This window comes from Heterocephalus glaber, unplaced genomic scaffold (assembly GCF_053883595.1).
Source record: "Heterocephalus glaber isolate CG9 unplaced genomic scaffold, H.glaber_assembly_v1.0 deba00001547, whole genome shotgun sequence".
Taxonomy (NCBI): Eukaryota; Metazoa; Chordata; class Mammalia; order Rodentia; family Bathyergidae; genus Heterocephalus; species Heterocephalus glaber.
The window spans coordinates 13,760,523-13,779,542 of record NW_028258340.1 but is presented as its reverse complement, the minus strand read 5'-3'; the positions used below and the strand labels follow the sequence as shown (position 1 = coordinate 13,779,542).

General features: G+C 34.9%; 1 protein-coding gene across 1 annotated transcript; it reads right to left on the bottom strand.

Moving 5' to 3' along the window:
• Positions 1-463: 463 nt before the first annotated feature.
• On the bottom strand, positions 464-967 carry LOC101712734 (CCAAT/enhancer-binding protein gamma). The gene has a single exon (XM_004850041.1). The coding sequence runs from the start codon at positions 914-916 to the stop codon at positions 464-466; it is 453 nt and encodes a 150-aa protein (XP_004850098.1). The 5' UTR covers positions 917-967.
• Between the last annotated feature and the right edge of the window lie 18,053 nt (positions 968-19,020).

Here is a 19,020-nt window from a genome sequence, read left to right as displayed (position 1 = left end):
TTGAAATGTGTCACTCGCATCTCTTCTTACCTTGAGGGTTTGTATTGAGAAGTCTGCTGTGATTCTGATTGGCTTTCCTTTGTATATGATTTGTTTCTTTTCTCTAACTGAGAACCTTCTGCATGACCTGCCAGTTTCCCACTACTTTTGTCAACTTAAAAAAGAAGTATTTCTGGGGATGTCAGGACTTACTAAGAACAATAAAGTCCAGGACATGTTTTTTTATTTTACCATATACTTTAAAATTTTTTGTTTTTCAATTGCCACAAAAATCCACCTCATTTAAAGGCATATATTTAAATGACATGGCTAATCAACTCTTCAGTGCTAATCCTAGAAAATAACCTCCAATGGATATTTGAATAATGGAAAAGATGACATTCAGCCATGGACATCTGAGTGGTGTAGGCAGTCACACCTTTAATGTTCAAGCCACAGATGTGAAGTCTGGGAATGTTGAGGTCTACTGTCCTGCAGTATCAGAATTTGTTGTCGTATGTTCAGTGCTAATTGGCTTCACATTGTCTGCAAGGTTGTGTGCATGCTCAAGAAACAAATCTTTCAGTACACTTAATTCCTTTGTCACCAATTGAATTTTTGCTTCCAAGCATTCATTCTCTTCTTTGAGCTGATTCACTCTTTGCAGCATATCTTGTGCTTTCTGCTTACTTTTCAATTGGCTCTTTTTCACAGCCATGTTGTTCCTCTCTCTGCACTGATGATACTCTTTACTCTTTGGATCCATGGGTGAACTCTCTTTGCTCTGCTTGCTTGGAGGAATGGATTTGCCTCCTTCCCTAGGGCCAGCAGGCACAGGCTGAGGAACCTGCTGTAAGCCGCTAGCATGTGCCTGAGTATGAATAACACTTATTCCATTCACTCCTGGAGTACTGTTTTGCTGTGCTATCTTGCTCATTTAGGCAGTCTCCCTTGCCAACACAGGTCAGATAGAAATGAGGGCAAGGTGATCAGTCACTTCCAAACTGCCAAAAAAACTTCTCATGTACAATTCATAGAGGTTTCAGTCCATAATTGGCTGACTTCAGGGCAAGGTAGTATGCGGACAGGCCTTACAGAGGAGAAACAGTTCATGGCAGCCAGAAAGTAACAAAAACAAGCACTATCACTCATTATTTAGCAGTCTCATTCCTTGGTATTTACCCTAGAGAACTGAAAACATGTTTATAAAAAACTTATATGGAAATATTCATAGCATCTTTGTTCAAAGTAGCCATAACCCTGTAACAATTCAATTGTTCATCAACTAGATAAACACACTGAGGTTTAGTCATACAGTAGGGTACTGTTGAACAATAAAAAGGAATGAAATGCTAATATGTACCTTAGTTTGAAGTAATTGCAAAGGCATTAGTCTAAGTGAAAGAACTCAGATATAAAATGCATATATTCTATATGGTTTCATTCACTTAACATTCTAATAAAAAGACAAAACTAAAGTGGGAGATGGGAAGTAGAAGGAAGAACGTGCTTGTCAAGGACCAGAAATAGGTCAAGGAAATCATCTACAAAGGGGAGTAAAGGGATTGTTTTAGGATGGTGGGAAATATTCTATGTTTTCACTGTACTGATGGTTAGATAACTGTATTACATTTTTCAAAACTCATGTAATTGTACATTGAAATTGTTTAATTTTATTGTATGTAAACTATAACAATAAGGGTGATTTTTAAAAATCTTTATCTCCTTTCCCCCAAACAAAATTTAAAAATTGGGATTCTATTTTGGCTTTGCCACTAACTAGTTGTGTGATCTGAGACAAATAACATATCTTCTCTGTGTTGCTATCTGTACCAAGAATATAATGACGCCTGCCTCATAGGGTTGTTGTCATCTAGCTATGCAAAGCATATGGAAGAATTCTCAACAAAAAAACAAGTGCTCCATGAATTTTTGCTTTTCTCAGATGTTGCTGCTGACTTTGCAACTCAAGTAATTGTGACATGGATCAGATCATTTAAATTACATTTATACGTTTTCACCTTTAAAAATGTAGTCTTTGTATGGATCTTTATAATCTTTTAAGATTTCTTATATCTTAAAGTAAAAAAAGATATAGACATATTTTTGTGTGTTTTTCTTAGGAGATATGCTTTGCAAAATTGATTCAAAGTGCCAGGTGTGGTGGCATATATCTTTAATCCCAGCACTGCAGTATTGCAGTGAGTTTGAGGCCAACCTTTTCTACATAGTGAGTTCAAGACCATCCTGAACCACATAACAAGACCCTGTCTCTAAAAAAATTGATTCGGGGAGGTACCTAAAGGAAGCAACTACACCCTGAAAATGTTTTTATTTTGAAAAATATTGAAGATGATATAGACCCTGTCATAATAAATAAACTATGTTTTGTCATGGAGCTAAACTGAAAAAAATAATGAATTTTATCAAAATCTCTTGTCTTGAAAATTTGAAAACAGTATAAATCTTTTTGTACAGCTTTGCTTTCATTTCTGGTAAGTCACATAAAATTGTTTTACAAGACTGATAAAAGCTTTCTAATCTCCTTAACATAGAAAGTTTATTAGGCCTACGATTTTCTGTTGATGTAGACTACTTAGGACATCAAACTTTCAAGCTTGTACCTGATCAGCACTTTTGTCCTAGGTACTTCATCTCCACTTTCATGTCATAATGCTGCCCTTGGTCACATAGTGATGTCAACTAGCCAGAAGCCTTATGCAACAGATAATGTAGCATTTACAGGTGTTTCACAGAATTATTAGTTTTTCTCATATAGTATTTTACTCAAAGTGATTCATAGCCGAAAATACTAGAACCTAATGTTGAACAAACAGGCAGGGCTAAGGTATAGCTCAATGGTAGAATAGTTTCCTAACATGTGTGAGGTCCTAAGTTTGATTCCAAGCAGCACAAATAAAGAAGAAAAGAAAAGGTTGAATACTCAAGAGTTACCTGAGCTACTGTATAGAATTTAGGTGGCAGCCCTGTTCTTGAAAATATTGTCAAAGGATCTCTGACCTCCTCTAGACAAGGACATGCTTAATGAACTCAATTCACTTTAAGTTCTTACATATAAATCATACATTTTCTTGTCATAATGAAACACAATTTTGCTTTCAAATGTGTTGGAAAGATACATCAAGATGAATCTCAATGAATTAAATTTCTTCACATTTACTTGGATTCTCTTTATGAAAACCCTTAATGATTGATTGCATGTTTAGTAAGCAATATACATTACAGCTATCAGGTTCTTGCTAAAACTTTATTTCCTCTTTGGCAGTCCTGTAGGGGAGAAGAACATGATTATAGTTGTCAACATTTCCTTGAAAGGTATTTTAACAAAGACAGCTAGGTTCTTGATCCTAATTCATTTATTGGCCTAAGAGTGTACTGATCAGTGCTCTTATACAGTTTCTTCCCTGAAGAAGAGAAATCCACATGGTTGCTCAACCTTAGGATTTCAGGAAGCTCTCTGAGTTTGAAATCAAGACTCTCAACCTACTGAGGTTGTGTGTTTTATCTCTTTGAGTTGTTTCCATCTTTCTTGTATTCTAAGGAAATATCCTTCGTGCAAGGCAATGCTCATTTAACAGTGGATTCATGCTGAAAAATAGAGACTTTTCCTTCTCTCAAAGACTTCTATTATAATCATATAAATTGGAGACCGTAGTTATTTCTGCTATGTTTTATTCTATGTATCAGCAGAACTGCTGTTCAAATTAAGCTCTCCCATCTCCAAGAAATTGAAGGAACTCATCTTCATTAGTAAATCATTCAGAAATCAGTTATTAAGTACACACTATGTACATTTGGTTTTTCTCGAAGACAAAACTTTCAGTGATATTTCCAGCAAGGAAGGGCTACAATGAAAGGCATTTGACAATTATAGAATAAGCCAAAATTGAAAATTCAGCTCAGTAACACATTTAATATAATCAATTAAATGTGTAGAGATGAGGCATTTTTACATTTCTTTTTAAACTAATGTGATGTTTTCCTAAAGTCTTACATGATTTTTAAATTGGAAAATTAGGAAATATGTGTAATATCTGTCTGTCTATCTATCTGTCTGTCTATCTATTGTTATATATAATACAAGGACTATAAGTAGTTCAGAGAAGACAATCTTCAGAGCCCTATTCCATTTGATGGTTGTCTCAAAACATCAGACTATCAAGACATACATGAAATATATCTAGAGCCCTAAATTGGTGACAGAATCATAAGGCATATATCAGAGAAGACAATGAAATTAAAGTGCAATTTTATTAACTTCATCTTCCAGGGGAATATATTACATGCACGCTTTTTGAAGTGGAACAAGAGAGATGAACCTAAACTAATATTAACTTTATTCAATGATCCCAGGCTTCATTTACTAGAATATGTTTCCATTTATCCACCACAAGAGAACAAACTCTGGAACCAATCATGGTCGATTTCTCTCCTTTTTTTTTATGCTCCCTATTATAGATTTAATAAAGCCAAAATGATATATTGAAATAGTTAATTTCAAAAAAGGACAGTAATAAAGGAATTGAAGAACAAAAAGTATTACACAAAGAAATAATAGTAAAATGACAAAATGTCCTTATCAGTAATTACATTAAATATAGATGAAATTCTGCAGTAAAAAAAAAATCAGTAGAATTGATAGCAATAAAAGAAATCATAATTGAGTTATACTCAAACTTTGATTCATTTTAAATTTAATATCATAGATAGGTTGAAAGTGAAAAGATGGAAAAAGTTACTGCATGAAAATAGTAACAAAAGAGAGGTAGGTTCACTGTAAAGATAAAATTGTTGCAAGGGACAAAGGAGGGCATTCTATATACTCATAGAAGATGTAAGTCATCCAGAAAATATAATAATTCTAAATATATACCCACCTCACAATAGAACCTAAAAATATGTGGTGCAAACACTGACAGACTTGAGGGAAGAAACAGAAAATTCTCCAATACTATTGAGAGAATTCAATACCTCTTTCAGGAGTATATAGAAAACTAGACAAAAGACCAGTAAGAAAATATAGTATGATAGTATGTGAAAAACATTATACAATGAGTAGATTTAATTGAGTTACAACTTACCATCCACCAAGGGCAGAATATATGTTCTTCTTCAGTGCAAAGGTGGAATACTCCAGGATGCACCATGTTAGACCACAAAATAAATCTCAATTAATTTAAAAGATTTAAATAAAAAACAGTGACCACAATGGAATGAAAGAAGCAATCAATAACAGAAGGAAAACTGGAAAATTAACACACATCTGTAAATTAAAGCATATGTTTTTAAACAACAAATGGATTTAAAAGAATAACAGTGGAAATAGGATGTACTTTGAGATAAATAATGAAAATATAACATAACAAAACACTGGATGCAGAAAAAGCCAAGCTTAGAGGAAAACTCATAGCTATATACACTCAAGCTAAGAAAGAAGAAAGGTCAAAATCTAAAATCAATAACTAAATTTATGCCTTAAGGATCTGTTTTTGATTTATTCAGAGATTACAGCTCCAAGTGCAATTCATATGAAAATTTAGAATAATTAGAAGTAATTGTTTGCATTCAACAATTAGTACAGTAATTGTACAACAATTATTAGAAGTACTTGTTTTCATTCAAAAACATGTACAGTAGTTGCCTAAGAAAAAATATTCTAAGCAGAGACTGATACAAGAAAAATTCTGAGAGGAAGGTATGCTACAGAATGCAATATTTCATGTATTTCCCTTTTTTAAAAAAATCTGAATCGGTTACTAATGTGTAGAAAGCTCAAATTAAAAAACAGTAAATCACCCGGCTTTTCTCAAGTATAATTTCACTAAGTGATTTCTCACACAAAATATTCCATTTCTGAATATACCACTTTGATATAGGAGGCATGTATCCCAAGTTGACCTTCAGGCTTAGGTCATACTTGTAATCCCAGGAATCAGGATCCTGAGGCAAGAAACTTTATCTAGAAAATTTGCAGAAAGAGTATATCTTTGATCATTTTGTATAAGAAACAAAAAATAAAGTTATTGGCTTATATTCTGAAACACATGCTGGAGAACATATCTCCTGTGAAATAGAACAGACAAGGTGCCTTGGTAATTGATAAAGTAAGATGTAGATAAAATTACAAAGAAAAATAACTTAAATATAAAAAAACTTATGAAACTAGCTTATAATATACAATATCTTTAAAATCTTTATTTGCTGCAGGAAACATACTTAACACTGAAGGAAACAATCACTGATTTCATAGACAAATGATTTTATGATTCCTTTTACATTTGGTTGATAAATTATATAATTTACACTTCAGATTATTTACCATATTTCCCTATAATTGTTATGTTTTTGTAATTTATTTTTGAAAATTCAGCCTACATAGAGTGATTTGATATGTATGCCTAGGTTATCCTATTTCATACCCAAGCCCTAGGGAAGTTCATTTTCTACTTCAGAACACATATTATTTGTTTGTCCAGGTAGAATTTAATCAAAAGGCCACACTCCCAAGGAAGGTACATACAGGCTTCTATTTTTTTTTTAGCTCACATAAGATGTCATAGAATTATATGATAGTTGTTTAAAATAATTTTCATTGAGGGTTTAGTGATGTTCAATATATGAGGTTGCTAGAAATGTTGCCTAGGTATCTTCAATATTATAAACAGATACAAACAAAATATAAGCATCAATTTACTGCTTTTGGAATTTGTCTAAGGGTGAGTTTTTAGCTATCTGGTATACAGGCTTAACTTCACAAGGACTAGTTGAACACTACTAGAAAATTAGACCAATCTCATCTTTAGAATTCTAAATAGCTTTTACATCGACTCTGGGAATATAAAGTAGCATAGTTACTTTAGAAAACAGTTTTCTATTTCTTCAAATGTTGCATAAAGAGATTTTTAAATAACCAAATCAATATTTTTATATTCATATATTCAATATTTTTATATTCATTTATATTCTACCATTTTTATATTTATTCTGCATTAGTTTTGTTAATTTGTGTCTATTCAGACCTTGTCAATTTCTTCTACATCTAGTTTCCTGGCATACAATCCTTCATAGTAACTCTTGTAATTTCTGTGAATTTGATATCTTTCATTCCTGAGTTTAGCAATGTGTACATTTTCGCTATTGGTGAATCTAGCTAAAAGATTTTCAATTTTCTTCATATTTTTAAGGAACCAATATACCATTTGTTTTATCTATTTTAAATTTCTTTTTTTGTTTTTATTTCTGCCCCAACCTTTATATACAGATCTTGGGACCTTTGAGCCAATTCTCTCTCTCTCTCTCTCTCTCTCTCTCTCTCTCTCTCTCTCTCTCTCTCTCTCTCTCTCTCTCCCTCCCTCCCTCTCTCCCTTCCTCCCTTCTTCCCTCCCTCCCTCGGTGTATGTGTGATTCTGGCTTAATACAAACACAAAAAGAATAAAATAAATATCAATTAAACTATGCCAACACAAATGGTTGAATGAACAAATAATAAGGGAGCCAGAGATTTAGCTCAGTGGCACCACACCTGCCTCGCAACCACAAGGTACTGAGTTCAATCCCTGGTACCAAATAAATAAATAAGGGAAAGGAGATAGTTTGTTTTTACAAAATAATTTCAAATGATAAACATGGGAAAATAAGATAATTAAAAATTATCATTAGATATCCATGAAATAATTGCTGTAGTCAAGGTATACTTATAATGCCAAAATTATCAGATAAAAGTGTAAGCAGATATAGGAATTTGCACTGTCTCCTATGTTCTACTCCCTAATATTTTTTTTTATTGTAAAGGGGAAAATTTCACATTAAAGTGGAGAAACTTGGTAACCATGCCCTTAATCAATTGATCAATATTAATAACCCCATCGTAGGACATCCTGCTGTCATTTATACACTGACATAGCAATGTGATATTCTCCTGAAAAATAATTCTGTGGCATCAATTTACTCTATACTGAAGGTATCTGGGTAGTATTTTTCAAATGTGTCAAGGTCATGAGACAAAGAAAGACTGAAGGCATCATAGATTGAAAAGAACTAGGGATTCATGATAATTAAATGTAATAAAATAGGATCCTCAATTAGATTCTATACAGAAGAATGACATTGAAACTACTTGGGAAACACAAGATTTTTAGTTTATTGTTTGGTAAGAACATTAATTTTTTTAGTTTCTACAATTGTTCTATGGTCATGTGGATTGTCATCTTGGGGAAAACTAGGTGAATGATGTATAAGAGTTTGGTACTACTTTTGCAACTTCAAAAGAAAAACAACAAAATAGCTTGTATGCTCAATGAGGATTTCAAAGCAACCCTGAAGTATCCTGTTTGAATAAAATCGAATCTGATAATCCTGATTTGAACCTCTCCTTTTTAGAATAAATCATTTAAAAATTTTAAGCTTTCTTCACACATTGTTTTTAAACACACTATTCATCTTTGTTGTTCTGCTTTATGTTCTTGCCAGATATACTTATGGTCTTAGTTACTTTTCTCTCATTGCTGAGACAAAATATCCAACCCCAAAGTTAAAGGAAGAAAGCTTTATTTCGCTCACAGTTTGTAGAGGTTTTAGTCCATAATGGTCTGGCTCTAAGACAGGGTGGCATGGCAAACAAGCATCACAGAATAGAAAAGTTCATGGTGAGCAGAAGGTAGCAAAGCAAGCAAGGGACCTTAACAGCTTCTTTCTGCCTCTTTTATACTCTAGGCTACTGGGTTTAGGTAGTGGCAAACCAATCAGTGCACTGATTCAGTAATCACACATCCTTAATCCCAGCATCACACACTCTAGATTCAGCCATCTCTGAAAAAGTCCCACCTATGACCACATGAGACTTTGGGGAGTTATCTAGACACAAACCATAACACTTATTCATCTCTCTTAAATTTTGATGAGGCTGTATCCTTATTGACATAGGCTGAAAAAGTACAGTCACATCAATCCTTAATGCACGTTGACCCAGGCTGGGGCTACATGAGCCTATTTTGAAACAGTAGTAAGAGGAATGTTGAAGACAGAAACCTCAAATTCTGAAGGACTCATAAATATAGATTAATCTGCAAAGGACATAAGAAAAAATACAAACTTTGCTTTGAAAGAGTTAACTCATAAAAATATGAATGGTAAATAAAATTATAGTTTATAAATGCTTCACTAACATAATTTCCCACAATTTAATACCTTATTTTAGAGTCTAAAATGGAAATAAACTTTCTAACACAGCTAAAATTTTTATTTTTAATATATTTGAAAAAATATTTTAGGAAAAATATTCATTTTACATCATTTGAATTTACATAATAGATAATAAAGTAATCATTTTGTCTTATTTACTTTCTCATTGCTGGGACAAAATACCTGGCACCCAGAAGTTAAAGGGGGATAATTTTATTTTAGGTCACTGTAGAGGTTTTGGTACATAGTTAACTGGCTTGAAGGCAGGACAGCACAGCAGAGGGACATAAGAGAGGAGAAAGTCCATGGCATGGGAGGCAGGAAGCAGCGAAACAGCAGCAATGAGCCTCCCATTCCCTTTTATTCAATTTAGGCTACAAGCCTATTGGTTTGAGCCACCCACACCTAGGGTAGGCCTTCCCATTATCCACATCCAGAACTATGTTAAGACAATCAGCAGATTAATTTAGTTATCACACATCCTTAATCCATATTCACACAAACTAGATGCAGTCAGTCCCCTCCAAAAGCCCCACCTATGAAAACATGAGGCTTTGAGGGGGGCCATCTAGATATAAGCCATAACCCACTTAAACAAACAAACATCTGAAGCTATATGAAAATTTCATGCAACTAGAAAAAGTTCTAACTTTTACCTGGGTGCTGTGGTTAGCTATAAAGAATCAGTATGTTCACATTTAAGCACTCAACCAGTCCTTTTCTATGAATTGTGTTCTGTGTAGGTAGGCCTATAATGGTTACATCTGTATTTTTAATGTCATTATTCCTTAAGCAATATAACAACTATTTACATAGCACTTACATTGTGTTATGTAATATAAGTAAGTTAGAGATCGTTGAAAGTACATAGGAGAAACATTCTACCCAAATACCATGCCATTTTATGTAAGACACTTGAATATTTTTTGATTTTGCTATCTGTGTGTGTATGTGTATGTGTGTTTGGAGGTGGTGTCCTGAGTTATTTTTGAGTACTGGGAATGACTGTACACAATTTTACCTAGATCACTTCACTCTCTGATCCAGCTCAAAGATGGTCTTATAAGGAGATTTCATTCTCATCACAACTTTCCAGCAGGAGCTCTTCATTCACTTCATAGTCTTCTGACTGGTTCCCCTGGAACTGCACAAAAGAGTGTCTTTGTGCCACAGATATATGTCTTATTAGATGAATAAATCAAATTCCTGGTAGATACAAAATGAATTAAAAATGATGACGTGGCAGTGTGGATTCTAAAATATGATAAAAATAGGAATTCCCAGATAATACTTTTAAAGAAATTGGACATGGGCATGAAGTGAATCTTCCTATTATCTTCATTTATTTCTGTCTACTTGTTTTTAAAAATGTGAACAGGAATAAATATGAGGAAAGGAAAAAATGGAAACAAAGTCTTTGTAAATACGGAGGGGTGGAGAGGTTGAAGGGACTGCAGGGGAATGGGGAAAAAATAAGAACAAAGATATATCATGTAAAGGTACAAATTCCCAATGATGAGTTTAACTGTATTGTATACCTAAAATGGACCAATAAACTTAATGAATAAAAATAAAATAAAATAAAAATGTGAATAGAACATATATACAACAAAAAGCCATAACGCAATATGAAATGCGCAGGTGAACATGTTTTCAAATTTCACCCTTATTCTTGTGCATAACAATATTTTATGATATTGAATAGAATTTAATTAAACAAATATGCTACTCTTTATTCATTCCACTTATATTTAGCTTTTAATTCAATCTCTTTAAAAAAGTTACAACTAAACTACAGCAATTTGTGCACGCCCAAATATTAGGTTATTTTGGTAAATATCAGTAGCCCATAATAATTGGGTGTTAAGAGACTCTAGTTCTCCCTTAGAACCTTACCACCAATGACATGTTTCATGTCATAAACAGTATTCTGCTACACATGCCGCATTTATAGTAAGTAGGCAAAACTTCATCCTTTTAGGCATTTCACTAAGCATTTTGCTTCAAATCTCTTAGTAGGCAGACGTCACACTATTCGGAACTCTCCAAAAGTGGCTGAACACAAGAATCAGTCAAATCCTTGTCTTAGAGCAACACTCTAAAAGGTACCATATCCTGGCTGCTCTGGACCTCCTGCTCTGATTAGTACAAATGTGGAAAAAAAAATAAAACATATTCTAGCAAATCCTTCTATATTGAATACCACTCAGGTGAACAATTAAAATCATTCCTGACATTATACTAATTGACAAATCATCTAGTCCTGATCAGAGATAAGGGTAGTTTGAAGGGTGCTGCTAGAGGTTGAATTTTTGAATATGTAATCTGAAGTATTAAGTAACTGGGCCCAGCAGTGTATACTCTTGATTAGGGGCCTCAAATGCTTACTGGTAATCTCTAATGTGTTGATTAAAAACCAACACACATGTATATTAGATATTTAAATCATATACTACAAATTCTAAAGAAAATTGCAAATTATATTAGAAATTTTCTTATAAACACCAAAGTCTAATTTACTGAACCAGAACTAAGCTCTACATGAAGATGTTACCCCAGGGAGAGTGCTCTACTTGGCAAATTGTGGAGTGCCTGTGGCTGTGGACTTGGCTGACTCAGTCTTAGCTTCTCATCTCTGGGCCAACTTTGAGGTTTAACTCTCTGTAAATAAACAAAGAATTATAGGAAGAGTAAATTTTATCTGTTACTATGGCATATTGTTGAATTTCAGCCTCTTACAATTAACTCTCAAAGCAATGAAGATATTTCTTGTATTCATTAACTATTGTCACAACATTCAGTGTCTTAAAAAGAAATTTTTCTTTTGGTCCATCTGCAATTTTATGGTATGGCTTACACATAAGAGAGTCTATAAATCTAAGCTAGACTTGGCTGTCTCAACTTCAACCCATGTGTCTTCTTTAGGTATACGCCTGGAAAAAAATTCATTTCATGGTTGTACATGAGGTAGAAAAAGACAAATGGAAACATATGGGGTTATGTGGGGTCTAAATTTTGAACTGGATTTAGGTCACTTCTAGCAACTTTCCATAGATCAGAGCCAGTCAACAGGCTAAGCCAAAGTCAAGGAACAGGAAGGTACACTGTGCCAATAATGAGTCCTCTCAAGGTGGATGGCTTCAGGGAGGCCTGCCACATTTAAGCCACTCATTCAGGATATCATTGTTTCCACACACAAAAATCATACTCTTATTCTTCACTGAATTAACATAACCTTTGTTATACCTATTAAAATATTATTGACTAAGAAAAATAAATTTTTAAATTTTTGATATTTTCCATTTAATTTACAAACTTTCTACAAATATTAGTATCAAATACATTTATTTTATAAAAATGTGTTAATTAAATAATCAAAAATTGAACACCAAATACATACAACTCTTTAAGGAAAACAATATAAGAAATAAAAATATAAAATAGGTATAGATGCTTTCCGAAGGATCTTGAGGTTTTGGGAGTTCAGCCTTAAAACTTTGGGTAGGAATAACATCAACTATTCCAATAGAGTTTAATTTAAAACTCTCAGTTTTGGACTTCGGCAGTCATATATTTGAGACCTAGTTCCACTATTTCATGAAAACCATTTGTCTTTCAGCATTTGTTTTGTCCACTGGCAAATGAACAAAACAACACCTGTTTTATAAACTGAAGCTTAAATAAGTTTCAGTTTATAAACACAGGCTTAAACATGCAATTTAAGCCTGGGATGGTGGTGAATGATGATAATCCAGCCAGGTGGTAGCACAAACCTGTAATCTTAGCACCCTGGGAGTCTGAGGTAGTGTGAGCCCAGCCTGGGTAGCTCAGTTACTTAGTGAGTCCCTGTCTCAAGATGAAAAAAGGTCTGGGAATGTGCCTTACTGAGAAGGCACTGGGTTCGATCCCTACTACCATTTAAAATTATGCAATTTATACCCGGCACCTCTAAGTTCTAAATTAGTAGCTAGCCCAGAGTACTAGGTTGTTTTGATTAGACTGTAAACCTCCCCTCCAACAGGGAGCTCTATTTATGTTTTTCCCACAATTCTGTTATCTGTGCTAATGTCTTCATCAGCTGCCTTTGGTTAAAACTTTTGTAATAACAGACTATAAAACCCAAACTATAAGGAATCATTTCTGTTTTTATGATCTGTTCTATAATGGAACCAATTGTAAACAACCATCAATCACTTTCTCTAAAGAAGTGATGAGGTACATCCTAACTGGAATCAAACCAGATAACTTGGGTAGAACAATTATGCCTCCACTTTGACCACTTATTGTATGATTACATATTCCATTTGTTTGTAAGACTATAGAATCAGTGTGGAACAGGCTGAACAGCAGTTGATTTTCTAGAATCTCATTGACTGAAAAAATATATTCTTATTAGGAATCAACTAGGAAACATGGCCACATTTCCAAAATAAAACAAGACAAATAAGCAAATAGAGTACCCCATGTGATGTTAGGCTGAGTTTATGTAAGCATCACTCCCACTCCAGATTGAAATTTTCTCTGTAGTTGACCTTCTTAGTGGGCAGTGTCAGTCACTACCTGTCCCACTTGATGAAGGAGGTAGGAGATGCTGGATTAATTTCCAATAAGGGCATTTGCATCATCAATATGATAGAAAAATTGGGATAGAAAATAGAGAAGTATCTTGAAGACATTTCAGTGAACTGGATAAGCAGGAGTGAATGATGGGAGAAGTAGAAAATATTGTAGATGATTGGTATGAGGTTCAAAGGAGCAAAGGGTTTGTTGTTGTTTATTGTTGTTTTTATGAAAACCTAAGTATTTTTCTTCAAGTATTGCTACTCAAATCATTTTTTTAAATATTGAGAAATGATTTGACAATGTGACTTGTGTAAATACTTATACAACACATAACATTTTTTTTTTGGTACCAAACACAGGACCTTGTGCTTGCGAGACAGGCAGTGGCACCACTGAGATAAAACCCCAGCTCAACAACACATAGAAGAGCAATGAGGAGCAGAGCCGCTCCCAGTACCAAGGAGGTGACTTCCAGGGCTCTGTACCATCACCACCAGCACTGAGGAGGTAAGCTGCATGGATGCCAGCAGCACTTCCCCCCAATTCCCCTGTTGAAATGATAAGACACTTAAACAAGTCTCAAAATCAGACTTCCAGATCACCTAAAGCAACCCCAATGGGAAAAGAGATGGAACAATCTGATACTCAACAACCTGGACTCCCTGAACTGGCAACAAAAGAGGATCTGGGAAAAATGAAATCAGAAATAATTTGTCAGATAACAGCAGAGATTGTGCTCATAGTGCAAGACATGATTGACAAATCTAGAGAGGACACAGATAAAAAAATAGAGGAACTGAGGAACATGATGGAATCCTAATATAGGAAACAAATGGAATCCATAAAACAGATGCAAACAGATTTCCAGGAGATTAAAAACTCCATTGAAGGTTTATGCAGCAGAATTAGACAATGAGGAGACAGAATTTCAGATACAGAAGATAAGATTGCAATTAGTGACCAGGAAATAAAAATTTCATTAAAATAGTAAGGGACGGTGACCCACTTAGCCCACCAGAGAGAGAAGTCCTGGGCCCCCAGGAGCCCTGCTCAGTCCAACCCATGCCATGCCCACCGGCGACCAGCCAGAAGGTGAGGACTGCTCACCACTTGCCATGCTCATAGCAGTGACCGGCTTAGCTGCACAGGTGCCTGCAGCCCCAAGCCCCCACCTCTGGCCTCCTGGCTGTGCTGCTCCCTGATTCCACATTACAAAGACACAGGGTACACCAGAACACCATACTTGGTAAGTTGGAAGAATCATCTCCTCCCATCGGAACCTGGACTATCTTCAAAAAAAGCAATGAAGGTCACAACTCCATGAGGCCCAACAGAGGGAAGCCACCAGGCAAGGTCAGACATTAAATGGAAAGGGGAAAAAATAAGAAATAAAAAAGCCAACAAAAGTAAAACATCATGACAAGGATAAATCAATATCTATCAATTATAACCCTCAATGTCAGTGGCCTCAATGCACCAATCAAAAGAAGTAGACTGGCAGAATGGATTTAAAAGGAAAATGCAACAATATGCTTTATACAAGAAACACACCTAACTCAAAAAGAAACTCACAGACTGAAGGTAAAAGGATGGAAAACAGTTCTCCATGCCACAGGAACCCAGAAGAAAGCAGGGGTAGCAATCTTATTTGCAGACAAAGTAGATTTCAAACCAAAACTAATTAAGAGAGACAAAGATGGACACTACATCCTTGTGAAGGGAATAATCCAAGGGGAAGAGATGACAATCATAAATATATATGCACCAAATATGAATGCCCCCAACTATACAAAACAAATATTAATGGGCAAGAAAAACCAAATAAGCACTAACACAATTGTAGCGGGGGACCTCAATACCCCACTATCAGAAATAGACATCATCTACACAAAAAATTAACAACGAAATTCTAGAACTGAACCAAGCTAATGAAGAAATGGGCTTAATAGATGGTTACAGAATGTTCCAACCCACAAAGTTAGAATACACATTCTTTTTGGCTGCACACAGGTCATTTGCCAAAATAAACCACACACTAGCTCATAGGACATGTCTAAGTAAATGTAAAAGAATTTATCTTACCCCCTGTATATTATCAGACCATAGTGCAATAAAATTGGAGATCAATAACATAAGAAACCACAAACCCCCCACAAATACATGGAAACTGAATAACACCCTCCTAAACAACCAATGGGTCACAGAGGAAATTAAAGAAGAAATTAGACAGTTTCTACAAGTAAATGATAATGCCAGTACAACATATAGGAATCCATGGGACACAATGAAAGCAGTTCTACAAGGCAAATTCATAGCAGTGAATGCCCATATTAGGAAAACAGAAATAACCCAAATTAGCAATCTAATGCAGAACCTCAAGTTCCTAGAAAAAGAAGAGCATAACATATCCAAAGATCATACAAGAGAGGAAATTATAACAATCAGAGCAGAAATCAGTGCAATGGAGACTAAGAATGACACAAAACATCAATGAATCAAAGAGTTGGTTTTTTGAAAAAATAAATAGAATTGATAAACCTTTAGCCAACCTTATCAGAAAAAGGAAAGGAAAGGCTCAAATCCATGCAATTAAAAATGAAAAATGTAACATCACAACAGATCCAGCACAGATCCAGAGGATCATCAATACCTACTTCAAGAACCTGTACTCTAATAAAATGGAAAACACAGAAAAAATGGACAGATTCCTAGACACATACAAACTGTCAAAGTTAAATGAAAAAGATATAGAAATTCTATACACCCCATTACAATGAGTGAAATTGAAAATGCAATAAAAAAATTTACAAACAAATAAAAGCCCAGGACCTGATGGCTTCACTGCTGAAATCTACAAGACATTTAAAGAAGAACTATCACCATTACTCTTTAAACTCATCAAGGAAATTGAAAAGGAAGCAATAGTTCCAAATTCATTCCTGTAAGAAAGTGTTACTTTAATTCCAAAACCAGGGAAAGACTGAATCAAAAAAGAGAACTACAGGCCAATCTCCTTAATGAACACATACGCAAAAATCCTCAATAAGATACTGACAAACAGAATACAGAGCATCATCAAGAAGATCATACACCATGACCAAGTCGGATTTATCTCAGGGATGCAGGGATGGTTTAACGTACACAAATCGATAAATGTAATACACTATATTAACAGAGCCAAGGACAAAAACCCTATGATCATCTCAATAGAGGCAGAAAAAGCATTTGACAAAATACAACACCCGTTCAAGATAAAAATCCTACAGAAAATTGGAATAGAAGGTCTTTATCTCAACCTGATTAAGGCTATCTATGAAAATCCAATAGCCAACATCATACTAAATGGTCAAAAACTGAAAACTTTAATGCTAAAATCAGGAAGAAGACAAGGATGCCCACTATCAGCACTCCTGTTCAATATAGTTTCGGGAGCATTAGACAAAGCATTTAGAAAAAAGAAAGAACTAAAAGTAATATAATAGGAAAGGAAGAAGTTAAACTGTCATTATTTGCTTGAAAATATGACACTTTACATAGAAGACCAAAAAACTCTTGCAAAAGACTTCTAGACTTAACTTACAGATTCAGTAGAGAAGCTGGATACAATGACAACACTCAAAATCAATAGCCTACTTATACACAAATAACAGACTCACTGAGAGAGAAATAAGGGAAATAATTCCTTTTACAATAGCATCCAAAAAAATGAGATATCTAGGAATCAATCTAACAAAGGAAGCAAAAGACCTCTACACTGAAAACTACAGCACTCTGAAAAAAGAGATCAAAGTGGTTACAAGAACATGGAAAGACATCCATTGCTCCTGTGTAGGAAGAAGCAATATAGTGAAAATGGACATACTTCCAAAACTACTATATAGATTCAATGCAATGCCGATTGAAATTCCAGCAATATATTTCACAGAATTAGAGAAAACAATCCAAAATTCATTTGGAACCATAAGAGACCTAGAATAGCAAAAGCAATTCTAGGCAACAGAGACATGGCTGGGGGTATTACAATCACCAACTTGAAGCTATACTACAAAGCTACTGTGATAAAAACAGCTTGGTACTGGCAAAAGAACAGACCTGAGGATCAGTGGAATAGATTAGAAGATGCAGAAGCAACTCCAGACATACTCAGCTACCTCATTGTTGACAAACGAGCCAACCACCCTCATTGGAGGAAAGATAGCATATTTAATGAATGGTGTTGAGCCAGAGATTTAGCTCAGTGGTTCAACTGCCTGCCTCACAGGCGCAAGGACCTGCGTTCAATCCCTGGTACCAAAAAAAAAAATTCCAGGGGATCTGTTCTGATGTCCTCTCATTAATTTCTGGGGCTAGGAATTTAGCTCAGTGGTTCTGCCACCTGCCTCTCAAGTGCAAGGACCTGGGTTCGATCCCCAGTACCAAAAAGTAAAAAAATAAAAAAAAAAATGGTGTTGGAAAAACTGGATTTCAACCTGCCAAAGATTAAAACTAGACCCATACCTATCACCATGCACTAAACTAAGAGCAGAGTGGATTAAAGATCTAAATATTAAAACAGAAACACTAACCTTGCTGGAAGATAAGTTAGGTAGAACTCTTGAAGACATTGGCATAGGAAAAGACATTATGAACAAAACCTCAGTAGCACAGGAACTAGCACAAAGAATCAACACCTGGGATCTCATCTTATTAAAAAGCTTCTGCACTGCAAAAGAAACCACCAACAGAGCTAACAGACAACCTACAATATGGGAAAAAATTTTTAGCAGGTGTACCTCAGTCAAAGGACTACTATCTAGAATATATAAAGAATTTTAAAAAATCAGACCCCACAAATTCAAAGACCCAATTCAAAAATGGACATCTGAAATAGACATTTCTCAGACAAAGAAGTATAAACAGCAAACAAATATATGAAAAAATGTTCAATATCACTTGTCATTCGAGAGATGCAGATGAAAACAACACTGAGATTCCACCTCACCCCAGAAAGAATGGCTGCTATCAAGAAATCAATAAATAACAAATGCTGGCTGGGTTGTGGGGAGAAAGGAACCCTTCTCCATTGTTGGTGTGAGAGCAGACTGGTGCAACCGCTGTGGAAATCAGTATGGAGATACCTCAAAGAACTAGGACTAGAGGTCCCATTTGACCTAGCTATTCCCCTGCTGGGTATCTTCCCAAAAGACTTAAAAGAATTATACCACAGTGATATATGTGCACCCATGTTCATAGCGGCACAGTTTGTAAAAGCTATAGCTTGGAAGCAGCCCAAGTGCC